At 42.6% G+C, this 14735-nt stretch overlaps 1 protein-coding gene across 1 annotated transcript; it reads left to right on the forward strand.

Annotated features, from left to right (window-relative positions):
• Positions 1-2678: 2678 nt before the first annotated feature.
• Positions 2679-13827, forward strand: LOC130831234 (glutathione S-transferase A4-like). Its single transcript, XM_057699120.1, has 6 exons — positions 2679-2765; positions 4131-4182; positions 6787-6919; positions 8172-8313; positions 11169-11300; positions 13705-13827. Exons 1-6 carry the CDS (start codon positions 2679-2681, stop codon positions 13825-13827), a joined length of 669 nt encoding a protein of 222 aa, XP_057555103.1.
• Positions 13828-14735: the final 908 nt, after the last annotated feature.

Consider the following 14735-nt stretch of genomic DNA (forward strand, 5'->3'; position numbering starts at 1 on the left):
ACAACACATTCAAAGGATCATACACCATGATCAAGTGGGGTTTATCCCTGGAATGCAAGGATTCTTCAATGTATGCAAATCAATCAATGTGATACACCATATGAACAAATTGAAGGATAAAAATCACACGATCATCTTAATAGATGCAGAAAAAGCTTTTGACAAGATTCAACACCCATTTATGATAAAAACTCTCCAGAAGGTGGGCATAGAGGGAACCTACCTCAACATACTAAAGGCCATATACGACAAACCCACAGCAAACATCATTCTCAATGGTGAAAAACTGAAAGCACTCCCTCTAAGGTCTGGAAAAACACAAGGATGTCCAGTCACTCCACTACTATTCAACATAGTTTTGGAAGTCCTTACCACAGCAATCAGAGAAGAAAAAGAAATAAAAGGAATCCAAATTGGAAAAGAAGAAGTCAAACTGTCACTGTTCACAGATGACATGATACTATACATAGAAAATCCTAAAGATGCCACCAGAAAACTACTTGAGCTAATCAATGAATTTGGTAAAGTTGCAGCATACAAAATTAACACACAGAAATCTCTTGCATTTCTATACACCAACAATGAAAAATCAGAAAGAGAAATGAAGGAAACAATCCCATTCACCATTGCAACAAAAAGAATAAAATACCTAGGAAGAAACCTATCTAAGCAGGTAAAAGACCTGTACTCAGAAAACTATGAGACACTAATGAAAGAAATCATACAACACAAACAGATGGAGAGATATACCATGTTCTTGGATTGAAAGAATCAACATTGTGAAAATGACTATACTACCCAAAGCAATCTACAGATTCAGTGCAATCCCTATCAAATTACCTATGGCACTTTTTACAGAACTAGAACAAACAATCCTAAACTTTGTATGGAGACATAAAAGACCCCAAATAGCCAAGGCAATCTTGAGGGAAAAGAACAACGTGAAAAGACAACCCGCAGAATGGGAGAAAATATTTGCAAATGAAGCAACGGGCAAGGGATTAATGTACAAAATATACAAACAGCTCGTGCAGCTCAATATCAGCAACAACAACAAAAAAACAAGTAAAAAAATGAGTGGAACACCTAAACAGACATTTCCCTGATGAAGACATACAGATGGCCAAAAAGCACACGAAAAGCTGCTCAACATCATTAATTATTAGAGAAATGCAAATCAAAACTACAATGAGGTATCACCTCACACCAGTTAGAATGGGCATCATCAGAAAATCTACAAACAGTAAATGCTGGAGAGGGTGTGGAGAAAAGGGAACGCTCTTGCACTGTTGGTGGGAATGTAAATTGATACAGCCACTATGGAGAATAGTATGGAGGTGTCTTGCAAAACTAAAAATAGAACGGCCATATGACCCAGCAAGCCCACTGCTGGGCATATACCCAGAGAACACCATCATTCAAAAAGACACATGCACTCCAGTGTTCATTGCAGCACTATTTATAATAGCAAGGACATGGAAGCAACCTAAATGTCCATCAACAGATGAATGCATAAAAAAGATGTGGTACATATATACAATGGAATATTGCTCAGCTGTAAAAAGCAATGAAACTGGGATATTTGTCGAGACATGGGTGGACCTAGAGACCGTCATACAGAGTGAAGTGAGTCAGAAAGAGAAAAACAAATATCGTATATTAAGACATATACGTGGACTATAGAAAAATGGTACATATCAACCTGTTTGCAAGGCAGAAATAGACACAGATGTAGAGAACAAACATATGGACACCAAGTGGGAAAGGCAAGGGAGCAGGAGGTTGGGTGGGATGAATTGGGAGATTGGGATTGCCATATATACATTACTAATGAGAAAAAAATTATCAAATTGCACACTTTAAATATATGCAGTTTATTGTATGTCAATTGTACCTCAATAAAACTTCTTAAAGGGGGGGGGGCAGCAGGTCACTCAGCGCAATTCTTCCCAGTTACAGATGGGGACATGCAGGCACACAGAGGTTGAGTGCATTGGGCCTGAGCTTACCCAGCTCCTTTTGGCCGGGTAAGGACTAGATCCTGATCCAGGCTCAGGCTGCTCCTGTGCTTGTCCCAGCACGCAGGAAAATCTCTTGACAGAGAGGAAAGGGACCCCAGTTCCCACAGAATGTTCCCAACCCAAAGGTCCAGCTGCTTCCCATTGTTAGAAAAGATTTCTTTTGCAACATCATTCATGAAACCATCTTATTAACCCCTTGTTCCTTTCTCAAAACACCAGAGGCAGGCTCTCAGATCTACAGAACACAGATACCTTGATATGTACACTTTGTCCTTTCCTTTTTCTTAAATTGTGAGATAGAGCATACATCCAGGAGAGTGCAAAAACATTTCTATCCAGCTTAAAGACCAATTATAAAGGCTAATTACCAATTCTCTTTCAGAAACAGGACAGTATTAGCATCCCAGAAGCCCCCACAGCCCCCTCCTCAATCACCACCGCCATTCTCCTCGCTAGATGGAACCACCATCTGTATCCGTGATAATTATCTTCTTGCTTTTCTTCTTAGTTTTACCTCCTATGTATGCATCCCTAAAAGAGTTTTGTTTCACCGATTTGGAAATTGTTTTCAGGGAGACACACCATACAGTCTGTGTTAGTTTGCTCTTTACACATCTTTTTCTTATTTTGCCCTTCAGAAAACCCAAGCCAGGAGTCATGGTGGCCAAACCCAAGCTCTACTACTTCCGTGGCCGGGGCAGGATGGAGTCGATCCGTTGGCTGCTGGCTGCAGCTGGCGTGGAGGTTGGTTCAGATTAGGAAAGGGAAGGAGGCTGATCTGGGTGAGAATGAAGTGGTCCCCTTCCCCCTTCAAAGTCAGGATGGTGTCTTCAAGCTGCATCCACTCTTTCCCTTTCCAACTGCCTTTCTTTGTAAGCGGTGGACGAGGGCTCACAGTCCTCTGCTCAAACAGGGGTAGGAAGGGGGAAGCCTAGCGAGGTGTCCTGGAAGCTTCGTGAGCCGGGAAAGATCTTGATGGATCACAAGACAGAGGATAGGGAGGAGGCCTGCAGCTGAATCATTTCTCCCTGGGCCTCACCTCAGTCATGTTCTACTCGTGGCTGCCCACTGAGACCTCAGGCCTAACTGCAGTCTGGGCCCACCTCGACCCTCCTCTCAAAGGTCTGCCCCACCAGGATTTATTTCTCTTTAACTCTGAATTCCCTCTCACTGGCTTTTCTGTAGATTATCACAAGTGCTTCAGAATTGTTTTGTCTCATCTGGGTGTAGACTCCTTTGTCCCTGTTTGAATGTCATCTCCCCTAGAACATGGACTTAGGACCTTCTTTATTTTGCTTTGTTTTACTCATCTTATCTTACCCTCACCTCAAGGTCTGGGGGATAAAAAGGTCACTCTTTCCCACCAAAGCTATGGAAACTCCATCAATAAATGATGATACCCCCACCTGAGGAGTGATCTTTGCATCCCCTTCATTGAATATGTGAGCATCAAAGAAACACTTGATTTGACCTAATGTGATGGGAGAATAACACAGAAGAGAGAGAAGAAAGAAAGAGAGGAAAGGGAAAAGGAGAAATCACTGGGGGAGCTGGAGGAAAGGATGAGTTTGGAGAGAAGGCAGAGCAAGATGAAGAAAAGGAAAAATATGAGTGGGTGCTTGGGGATATCCTTTAAGCAGGCAACACCCAAAAGGGGTGCCAGTCCCATGTCAGTCTCAGCTACTCGACACACACGGTCTGTCAGAATTTTCAGCTACGTGGTAGTTGATAGTGTTGTGGGTCTTCTTATAATTTTCATTCTGGAAGCCATTGGGAATTTTATACTGTGAGCAATTCTTTTCTCTCTTTCTTTCTTTTTGTTTTTTTCTTTTTTGGTTCCTTCTTTTCTTCCTTTCTTCCTTCCTTTCTTTCTTTCTTTCTTTTCTTTTTCTTTCTTTCTTTCTTTCTTTCTTTCTTTCTTTCTTTCTTTCTTTCTCTCTCTCTCTCTCTCTCTCTCTCTCTTTCTTTCTTTCTTTCTTTCTTTCTTTCTTTCTTTCTTTCTTCTTTCTCTATTTCTCCCTTTCTCCCTTTATTTTCTTTCTGTCTGTCTTTCTGTATTTCTCTCTCTCTCACTTTAAGGTTATAACAATGTCTTTATCCTTTATCTAGTTTGAAGAAGAATTTCTTGAAACAAGAGAACAATATAAGAAGTTGCAGAAAGGTAAACCTTGATTGAGTCAATGTTATCTTATTGGAAACAATACAGATATGTTCTTGTAAATATTCGTTTCAACACAGAATTCTAGACTGATAGCTATTAGAAAAGGCACACAGCATGATTGCTAACACTGACTGTTGACCGTGTGCCTGGCACGAGGCTAAATGTGTCATTGGCACGACCTCCTTAACATTCATACAAGCTTATCAAGTAGGTAATGACTCTGGCCTTAGCTAGATATGATAACCTGGGTTGACCAGTGCCAACTGGTTCAATAATCCCCATCCCACCAGAGAATCCTTTAAGAATTCTTTACAGTGATCCAGTGGGTTGGAGGAGACAGAGTAAGAGGGAAGATGAATTAGACCTAAGCTATTTTCTGGTTCTCATGGGTCACAGTCACTTTTTTCAGTTGTTTTAGCAAATTAACAGACACCATTATACCAGGTCACAACTGTAGAATCAAAACTATGGAAAAGACCCAAATTTGATTAAATTTGGAAGAGGTCCTGAATCCTTACAATTCCCCAGAAAACTTTCTCACACTGAAAGAGAAGACTGGTAAGTTCCCAGTCCTTCTTCAACTTCTAACAGCCACAATGTTATTGATATTTTCTTTATGGAAGGAAAACCCAGTGTCCCAACTGTTGATAAAGAGTCATGACATTAACATAAACTATTTTTTAACAAAGCCATTCAATGAGTCATCAGCAGACCTGCCATTTACAAACTGCATGGCTTTGGGCAAGGCCTTTAATTTCTCTGCATCCTGTCTCCCTGCCATAGAATAACAGAGTCTCTGGGCCTAGAGTGCAGTATGCTGGGAGATCACAAAGAGGGAGAAGACATGCTTAGCCCTTCCCCAGTTCTCATCCAGGACCTTTAGTACCTAGAATACCTAGGAAGCACCTCTTCCCCTCTTCCTCTTTATTTCTGCCCCATTTTACTCTACATAAAAGCAGTCACTGGTACATAATAATGGTGAAATATATATGTATCGAATAAATAAATGGGTATATCTCCATAAACTCTCCCATGATCGATCTGGCAGGAAGTGCTCTCTAACAACCTAGGAAATCCTCCAGCCCTCCCTGAGTCCATGATGCTGCTGTTGTGCTTGGGACACCCTCCAGGGCATTGCTGTTGTTTGTGAACAGACACAGCCAGGACAAGCGGGAGCACTGGGCAAGGAGTCAGGAGGCCACTTCTGCCGACTTAGCTGTCCCCTCTGTGTGTGAGCAAGGCACTTTGCCCCGTTGGCCTCCACAGTGCCATCATCTCTAACATGAATGAATGGAACTAAATGATCTTAAAGATCCTCTCCTACATTCTTGATCTGAGATTTCTTTTTTAATCTTTCTAAAGAGGACGATCAGCTCTTAGAAGCACAGATCATTTCTAATGGCTGTTTGCATCAGTCATAAGCAGCAGCACGGAGCCCAGCTTTAGGTGTTCATTCAGTTTTGGACAAATGTAGAACTGCCTCTAGGAAGCGGAGGTTTTGTAGTCTCTCCATTAACAATAGTATTGATATTCCAAAGTATGGTCACAAGTAGGATCCCAATCAAAGAACCTCAGTAAGATGGACAGGACACATTTTTTACAGATCGTAAAATAGGCTCAGAGAAGTTGAAGACTTGCCTATAGTCCTCCCTCAACCCACGAGACAGAGACACGGGCTCCCTGCAAAGGTGTCACTGGTGCCTGTGCTGGTTCTCTTCCACTGAGTTCCTGCCTCTCGTTAAGTCAAGGAGGAACAGTATTGGAAGTTGGGTGCATTAACTGTGGCCTTTGCCAATGCACTAGTGAAGTCTGGGCCCTATTCTGAGCAAAATTCCTTATTCTCACTAATGTACAGGTGTGAATAAAACTTGAAAGGCTATTCATTTCTTCAAGACCTCATGAAAAGAGCACTGTTTGTAGTACATCTTTAAATGCATCATTTATATAGGCAGTTACTCACAGAGACGAGAAATCTGATGTTACTGAACATTGATTGTTGACAGTATTGTGTTTTACTTACGTTATCTTGTTTCATCCTTTCAAAGTCCTGCTAGTTGGACATCATGACTTTTTAGAGAAAATGAAACTGAAGCTCAGGTAAGTCATTTACATAAAGTCACATGGCTGGGAAGGGCTAAAGCTGACAGTCAGACCCAGGACCTGTGTTCTTGCTGTCATGCCCATCCTGCTGCTGTGTAGACTTACAGTAATACCTGCTGTGCTTTTTAAAAATTCAGACTCCATCCCTGATTAGAATATCTGGAGGGTGGGGTGAGTATTTTTAACAGCCCACCTCTTTCAGGTGATTCTGATACACCTGAAACTTTGAAAACCAAAAGCACTTATACTTTAACACAGTCAGAGTCAATGTAGAAAACCTTAAATACTCATGATTAACCAACACACAAAAATTCATGAAACCATCAAGCATCTCACCTTTTCCATGAAGCAAATGGTAGGCATTTGCTCAACAACTGGGGTCTTTAACTCACCACTTTGGGTGAAACCTAAGACTCACTCAGTGAAATTAGAAGCAGACCCTCCTGCAGGCTCATCACAACCACGGAGAGAGAGTATCTTGACCTCTCTTTCCTCAAACCACAGGCGGACGCCTGCTTTTTGGCCAGCTGCTTCTGGTTGAAATTGATGGAATGGTGCTGACGCAGACGAGAGCCATCCTCAGTTACCTTGCTGCCAAGGACAACCTGCATGGGAAGGACCTGAAGGAGACAGTCAGGTACCAGAGTGTTCGCGCCTACACTTGGTTCTTAAGCAAGCTCTCTGGTCCTGCACCAGCTGAAACCCAGCTCCCATGTGGCCTCTCAGCCTGCATGGAGGGGAGGAAGCAAGGGAACAGGGGAGTTGCTCATGCTACACCCGCATGTCTTGCACACACTCTGAATCCCTGCTCCAGGTTCCCCCGTCTGCCCGTCATCACCATCTGCATTCAACATTCTCATAGACTCTGCCCCGTCCTAACAAAGTATGTTCTCCTCAAATGACCTGGTAAACTATGCTGCATGAAGGTGGAAATGACTGCCTCAGCAAACAAACAGTGAGCATTGTATCATGGTCAATTCCTGCACACAATGCTGTAGAACATGTCACCTTGAACCCCAGGGACTTCAATCAGCAAGCATTAGCTACTGCTCACCCATCTGTGGGTCCTCTGGGTGTCAGCATGTCTGCACCAGGCTTGATGTGTCTTGGCGGCACTCAGTCCTATGCCTGTGGTCAACCAGTGGTCAGCGAGGACACCTGGTTGGGGTGTTGGCTGACTATCAATTGGGGGGACAAGTGGCCCCGTGTCTCTGGTTCTCTCATCCTGAGCCTGTTCTCCTGGCAGCCAGGCAGGGTTCTCAGAGAGGGTTCTCAGGCTCTTAGGTTCTAGGCGTAGAACTGGGACCTCATTCTGTTAGTCAAAGCAAGTCACGGGGCCAGCCCAGGCAGCGGACCTCATCTACTGATGGGAGGCGCTGCCACGGGTTTCCACAAATACTGAAGGGTGAAGACCTGTGGCCTTTTCTTTTTCTTTTCTGCATTTGTACCCCACAGCTATCCACTCTGTGCTGAGCACTGTGCTAGGCCTGGCTGAGGATGACTGGGTTCTTTCTCCCAGGAATAGTTCGGTTTCACAGGAGATGAGTAAACGTAAGACAAAACAAAGACTTGAAAGTATAAAATTTTATCTGGATTTGGGTCAGGGGACCTGTTCAGTAGTATACCTGCTGTATAGCACAGGGAACTATACTCAATATTTTGTAATAAGCTGTAAGGGAAAGGAGTCTGAAAAAATACATATATATGTACGTATAACTGAATCACTTTGCTGTACCCTTGCAATTAACACAACATTGTAAATCAACTATACTTCAATTTGGAAAAAGAGTCATTTTTCCAATATCTAGCTGCACCAAAAAAAGTTTTGTATCAGGAAACCTCATACTCAGAGGTTCCTCTTTTATTGAGCGTCCCCACTGTTTTGTCAGGATCGACATGTATGCTGATGGTACCCTGGACCTTATGATGACGGTGGTGCTGGCTGCGTTCAAACCCCCCAAGGAAAGAGAGGAGGACTTTGCTTTAATCATGAAGAAAGCTAAAAGCCGGTACTTCCCCGTCTTTGAAAAGGTAGGCTGCAGGGATCCAGTTTAGCCAAGGCAGGTGTGGCCAATGTCCAGGTCGGGGACAGCTGCTTGCTCAGATCCTACGGGCGGGCGGGGGGAGAAAGGCAGGGCTGACATCCAAGAGGCAATCCCCCAAGTACCCGCCACACAGGGTCCCTCCAGCCCCCTCCGCCCAGGCGGCAGTGGGGGAGTGGCAGGCGAGAACTGGGGGAGGGGGTGCACCGCACAGCAGGTCCCCACCTCCACCTCCCAGGATCCAGGACTGTGACATTTCCCATTGCTGATGAGAATAAGGAGTGAAATGTAAACAAACAGACACTCTGTTAGAGCTGTACCGCTTTTGGACCAAAACTTTAACAAGGATCCCAAAACAAATGACGTGTAATTATGGAACCTCTAACCAAACTGAGTTGGAATAAACCAAGGGCCATGAAAGGATATGGCATTTCTATTCTGATTTTTAAAATAGGCTCTCAGCCCAAGGCATCACCATCCAGAAGTCACTGTGTCAGATGTTTCTGTAAGTTTCATACTGGAGACTTACCAAGCCTCAATCAAAAGACAAAGTCTCTTAAAGTTACAATTTTCCCAACCTCATTTTGGAGTGACTACTGATTACAAATAGCCTCTCAGTACATCTGGTGAGTTTCCAAACCTGGAGACAGCAGGTGACCGTAAAAGTACCTATTCTCCTACATAGGGATCTATAAATATAGGCTTGTTTGACAAAAGAACCCTGGGGTATTTCTCCCCACTCTCAGCCTTAGGGAATAATGACTTATTTTTGCCTAAAGTATAATGAAGGGTTCTGCTGGTACCTCAGAGTATTAGAATTCCTCTTTATTTGGGGACAACGTACAGCGTTGTTGAAATACTTGCCGTTTAAAAAAAACTACTATGTTACTTGAGTCACAGTGTTACGTGTGCTTTATCACACTACAGATTTTGAAATCTGTGTGGTGAAATCCAGGACATCCCCAAATATTTAAAGTATTTTATTTGTTCAACTCAGGGTCAAACTCAAGTTCCTTCTTTGTAGATAAGTCAATTACATTTGTAAGCCTCTTTTAGTCAACAAGGTCCCCCTTTCCTCTCTTTTTCTCCCCTCGGTCTCCTCTTACGTTTGTCCTGTGGAGTTTCCCACAGTCTGGATTTTACGAAGTGCAACATACCCCTTCATTCCCTGGATTTCCTGTCAGTTTGGAGTTAGAAGTAGAAGCCTGATCATGTTCAGGTTGGATTATTTGGGCCAGACAACTTAATAGGTTGTGTCGTATAGGTCATTAGGGAGAACAATTTATCTGGTTGTCACTCATCCTATAACTAAATGGGGTTGATGATCAACCCACTGATTTCTTAGTGAATGCAAAAGGTTGCACCCCAATCCTGTCGGGCTCTTTTAATTTCTTAGCTGGAATGCTTTCTAGAAAATGAATCTTCCCCTCCTAATATATTTGGTTACTCTGGGGTATGGTTTATGTAGGAAGGGAGGAGAAATGCCTGATTCTTTATTTGTATTCACTACTTTTCCTATGAGTTAGTTACCTAGCATCTTCAAAGGAGACCAGTGAGTTTACTAATTTTTTGTTCTTTGAGTCACATTATGATACTATTTATTGTCATGGATTTTTGGGGGGTTTTTTCTGTTTTTGGTTACTCCAGGTCTTAGTTGCAGCAGGTGAGCTCTTTAGTTGCAACAGGTGGGCCCCTTAGTTGCAGTTCACCAGCTCCTTAGTTGTGTCATGCTAACAGTTAGTTGCAGCACACATGTGTGATCTAGTTCCCTGACCAGAGATTAAACTGGGCCTCCTGCATGGGGAGCGTAGAGTCTTATCCACTGTGCCACCAGGGAAGTCCCCTATTGTCATGGATGTAAACATATTTGCTGTGTTTTGATTAGTTTCAGAGCTCTTATTCTGAATGGGGTTCAAGTATCCTCTCTTCTGGCCAGTGGTAGCTCTTGCAAGTTTTCCACTGGTTCCTTTGACATGACCTCAACAATCTTTGCTGCTTCCTTGCCCCTTAATGTGACAGGATGCCCCAGGCTCACCTTGTACATTTCCTTCTCCAGACCTGCCACCAGCCATTTCTCCAAGAGCTCTGGTTACTTGTATGTTTCCTAAGTTTTTCATGTCATGGTACTCATAGAGAAAGATAATATTTGAAGGGCACTAGGGAAAACAAAGCAGGTGACAGTTGAAGGAGACTGCTTTAGGGGCTTCATCACACCAAGCCCTGCTTTTATCTTTGCCTTGGCTGGGACACTCTAGAATTAGATTATAGACTTTTTTTTCATCCGTACTGACATTTATTTGGATTCTTGTATGTATCCCAAGATGTGGTGCCTAAATTTACCTTTGTTCCTTATTTATGAAGTACTCTAAAGCTGTATTTTATACATCTGCTCCTCAAAGCAAAACCTTAGGAAATTTTATATTCATTTTCCACTGGATGGTGAAAAGGCTCAAGTCTGAGCTTCTGGTATCCCATTGGTGCCTTATTTCTACTTGTGTAGTAGCCAGATTTGAGCTAATTATGACCTGTGTGTCTCCTTGTGCTGGTAGATACAGTTTCACTTAACCAGCTCTCGGCTCCTAACAAGGACCTCCACTCCAGCACTTCACCATCCAAGGTGTCTTGATAATCCCTGACAAATTTCAAAAAGACTGTGCCCATTTACAGCAATGTATAAGAGTGTTAGTTTCATCCTATCCTTGCCAGCATTCTTGGAGATTATCCAAAAAAAGATTCTTAAGTAAATATGATCTCTCCAAAAAAGCTCAAGTTTTTATGTGTTTAGCCAGGCAAAATAGGCTTTACTTTTCTTTGATATTCTTTCTATTATTTTTCTTTCTGCAGATTTTGAAAGACCATGGGAAGGGTTTTCTCGTTGGCAACAAATTCAGCTGGGCAGACATACAGCTCTTGGAAGCTATTTTAATGGTGGAAGAACTCAATGCTTCTGTTCTTTCTGACTTCCCTCTGCTAAAGGTAGTGTATTAACATCCACAGAAAACCCAGGAGAAAATGAGGACACAAAGTCTGAAACAAAATGTGCCCCCAGGACAATTAAGAAGACGGTTTTATTTTTTAGTTGATTAATTCATTTGTGTATTGGTTGGGTGTTCATTGCTGCATGCAGGCTTTACCTGATTGCAGTGAGCAAAGGCTACTCTTCCTTGGGGTGCATGGGCTTCTCATTGCATTGGATTCTTTTGTTGCAGAGCACAGGCTTTAGGCACATGGGCTTCAGTAGTTGTGGCTCGCAGGCTCTAGAGTGCAGCCTCAGCAGTTGTGGCGCACGGGCTTAGCTGCTCCACAGCATGTGGGATCTTCCTGGACCTGGGCTCAAACCCACGTCCCCTGCATTGGCAGGCAGATTCTTAACCATTGAGCCACCAGGGAAGTCCCAAGAAGACTGTTTTAAAAATTGTTACTTCATTCATTTTAGTTATTTTCTTCTGCTCACATGATAGGATTTTTAGGAAATAAAACCTTATGGAGGGAAGAAGAATAAACTATTTTGATTTCTAGCATAAACATTTAGTGCTTTCCCTTTCTTGTAGTGCTTTGAGTGTTTTTGTTTTTTTTTTTAATTTATTTATTTATTTTACTGATGAAGCAAGGCTTACCAGTCTGCCTGTGTTGTTTTCCTCCTCAGCTCCTACCAGACCATCCTGCCCCATCCAGTCCTCCTGATGCCAGGGGTCCCCATGAAGCCCCTCAATTGCTCAGAGTATTACCAATCGCAAGTTCGTGTGCCCAACGCACAGTGAGGCCACGTTGGAGCAGGCAAAGTTTTCTTGCAGGGCCATTCAAGGAGATGGGTGGCTTGTGCACTAAAGCCCCAAACTCCTCAAAGGGTTTCAGCAAAGCACTTTTAAAGGCAAGGTGAGGGAGGGCCATGGTTAGTTGCTGCAAACGTCTTGGTGCAGGAATCCTTCATCCTTGCAGCTCTCCACCTAAGTCAGGTCACAATGTTCCTGTAAACCTTCAACAAGACCAAGGTTATTCTCTGTTCTGAACCTTTTATCTTGAAATGAATGGACTCTTAAAGGTCAGAGCCCTGAGAATAGGCTATCCTGTATATGTCAGGTAGGCAACATTCTTTTCCAAAAGGTGCAGAGGCAGCATGACTAAGCACAGGAAAAGGACCAGATGGAACTCGGAGTCAGATTTGTTCTTCCTTATTGCAACACAGCACTGCCTCTTTCCTGCTGTGCTGCCCATCCTCAGACCCCTCTCTCTGATTCCTGCCCCTGCCAGACCTTACCTGGCTTCTGTTCCAGTTCCTTACAAACATTTCCTCTACTAGGTGACCACAGATTTTGTAGTTTAAGAATAGCACTTGTAGGTATTAAAAAAGAAATACAAAAGGCATTTGCATAAACCAAAAGAAGAAAAGAGAGGAAAAAAAAAAGAGACCTATGATCCTACCAGCCAAATGTTTCTGCAGTAGACTTCCTGACATCTTGTTTTACATTTTACTCCCAAGTGACATCATACTAAATATTGTTCTGTGGCCTGCTTTTAACATTTTTTTCAATTATTATAAATATGTTTACATGTCAACACATATTCTTCTGCAATATTATTTTATTTTATTTTCACTGGGCAACAAAGTCTTTTTAAAAACCAGAACTAATATAAAAAGGACATTAATTATGGAATCTCATTCTTACCACCTTCCCACCCCCATAATCTTTTTTATTGGTTTCTTTTGTACCCTTCTGGTGTTCCTATTTATGCCGATATAAGAAAATATGAATATACAACTATCTCCCCTCCTCCCACTTTCTCAAAACAAACAGAAAATAGTGTGTATTATGTTCTGCCCTGGATTTTTTTTTTTTTAAACTAAACAATGCAATGCATTCATTGCAATTCCTGTCAATACAGGAATCTTCGTCTTTCCTTTTATATATATATATATATATAATATCATTTTAAATTGCTGACATATTTCTTGCAGGGAAGTAACATAATTTATATATCAGTTTCTATAACCTAGAAACATAGGTTATTTCCAGTTTTCCATTGTGCTAACATTCTTAACATTATTTCATACCCTTACTTATTCCCTTATGATAAATTCCTAGAACAAGGGTTGATACTTCAAAATATATGAATTTCTAGAGTTATTAGTATATGCTGGTGTGAATAATTTTTCAATAAGAAAATTTCACTCATGCTAAACAGGCCAGCAATTGTGTTATCCTTCTCAGGAATACCCAGCAATCATGTTTTGAGGGATTGACTTGGAGTCAACACTCGGGGCCTCACAAGATGGTCACAAGCTGACAATCGAAGCTCCTCCCTCTCATGACAAAGTTCTGGTTTGTCTTAAAGGTTGTGACTGCTCTTGAGACCCTGATTTTACTGTTTCTCTTTTCAGGCATTTAAAACAAGAATCAGCAACATCCCTACAATTAAGAAGTTCCTGCAGCCTGGGAGTCAGAGGAAGCCACCCCCAGATAGCCACTATGTTGAAGTTGTCAGGAACATTTTGCAGTTCTAAAGGCACAAGGCTTACGATGGCAAGTTCATAAACCACTTGCACTATTGCCTCATGTCACTAATCGAGGCAAACTATAAATTCTAGGAGTAAAGTGTAGATTCTAGGAGTAAAGCCTCTGCAAAGAACAAAACCATATTGCCATCTGCAGCAAACGCCCATTAAATGCAATATAAAACCATTCTGATATATGAAATTTTTTTAAGCTCGTCAGTTGTGAATGATGGTAACAACTTTTATGAAATCACTGCTGTGTGTAACTCAGGAGGAGGCGGATGTATTTCTGGTAGTGGCCCACAGAGGGCACTGTTCTTGCTGTCTGCATGGAGACCAGGACCATTGAGGGAAGAGTGAGCAGAGATGTGAGGAGGCAGGATCTCTCCAACACCCACACTGATGCTGAGTATCGGGGAGAGACGAACAGTGGCCAGTAACAAATCAGGAGTCAGATGACAGCTGACACCAGTAAATCCTAAGAGGAAGCATGGGAGACAGAGAGGGTCCAGGAAGCAGCATTTTGCACCCCTGAAAAACACTTGGACAATTAGACAAGCCTAGTCCATGTAACAGAGACACCTGAGACTAGTTTTGTGTGCTTACAATTCCAAGTAACACTGAGATTGCATATAACCGATGAATATTCACACAAATTGACCCAACGATTCCCTAGCCTTGATGTACATTCTTTAAGGGTAACTATTATGTTCTGAAGCCATGAAATTTGGAACTCAGCCCCACATCAGGGCTCTGTTGGGTGAGGGAGAGAGCTATTCAGGGTGATGTTCCAGGCGACTGTGGCTCCTTCTGGGGGGTCTCTGGTCTGGGGCAGGGCCCCTGCCAATGGCTTGGGGTACACAGCTTTACCACTCTAAGCTGCTGCTGGGACATCCCGCCCGGGCTGTGCACTGGAT

This window comes from Hippopotamus amphibius, chromosome 11 (assembly GCF_030028045.1).
Source record: "Hippopotamus amphibius kiboko isolate mHipAmp2 chromosome 11, mHipAmp2.hap2, whole genome shotgun sequence".
NCBI classification, from domain to species: domain Eukaryota; kingdom Metazoa; phylum Chordata; class Mammalia; order Artiodactyla; family Hippopotamidae; genus Hippopotamus; species Hippopotamus amphibius.

Bases quoted from the DNA above. Each gene is read 5' to 3' on its own strand.
- LOC130831234 (XM_057699120.1), top strand. From the start codon at position 2,679: ATGGTGGCCAAACCCAAGCTCTACTACTTCCGTGGCCGGGGCAGGATG. The intron at 6,920-8,171 runs GTACCAGAGTGT...CTGTTTTGTCAG, and splicing joins GACCTGAAGGAGACAGTCAG to GATCGACATGTATGCTGATG. The intron at 11,301-13,704 runs GTAGTGTATTAA...TTCTCTTTTCAG, and splicing joins CTGACTTCCCTCTGCTAAAG to GCATTTAAAACAAGAATCAG.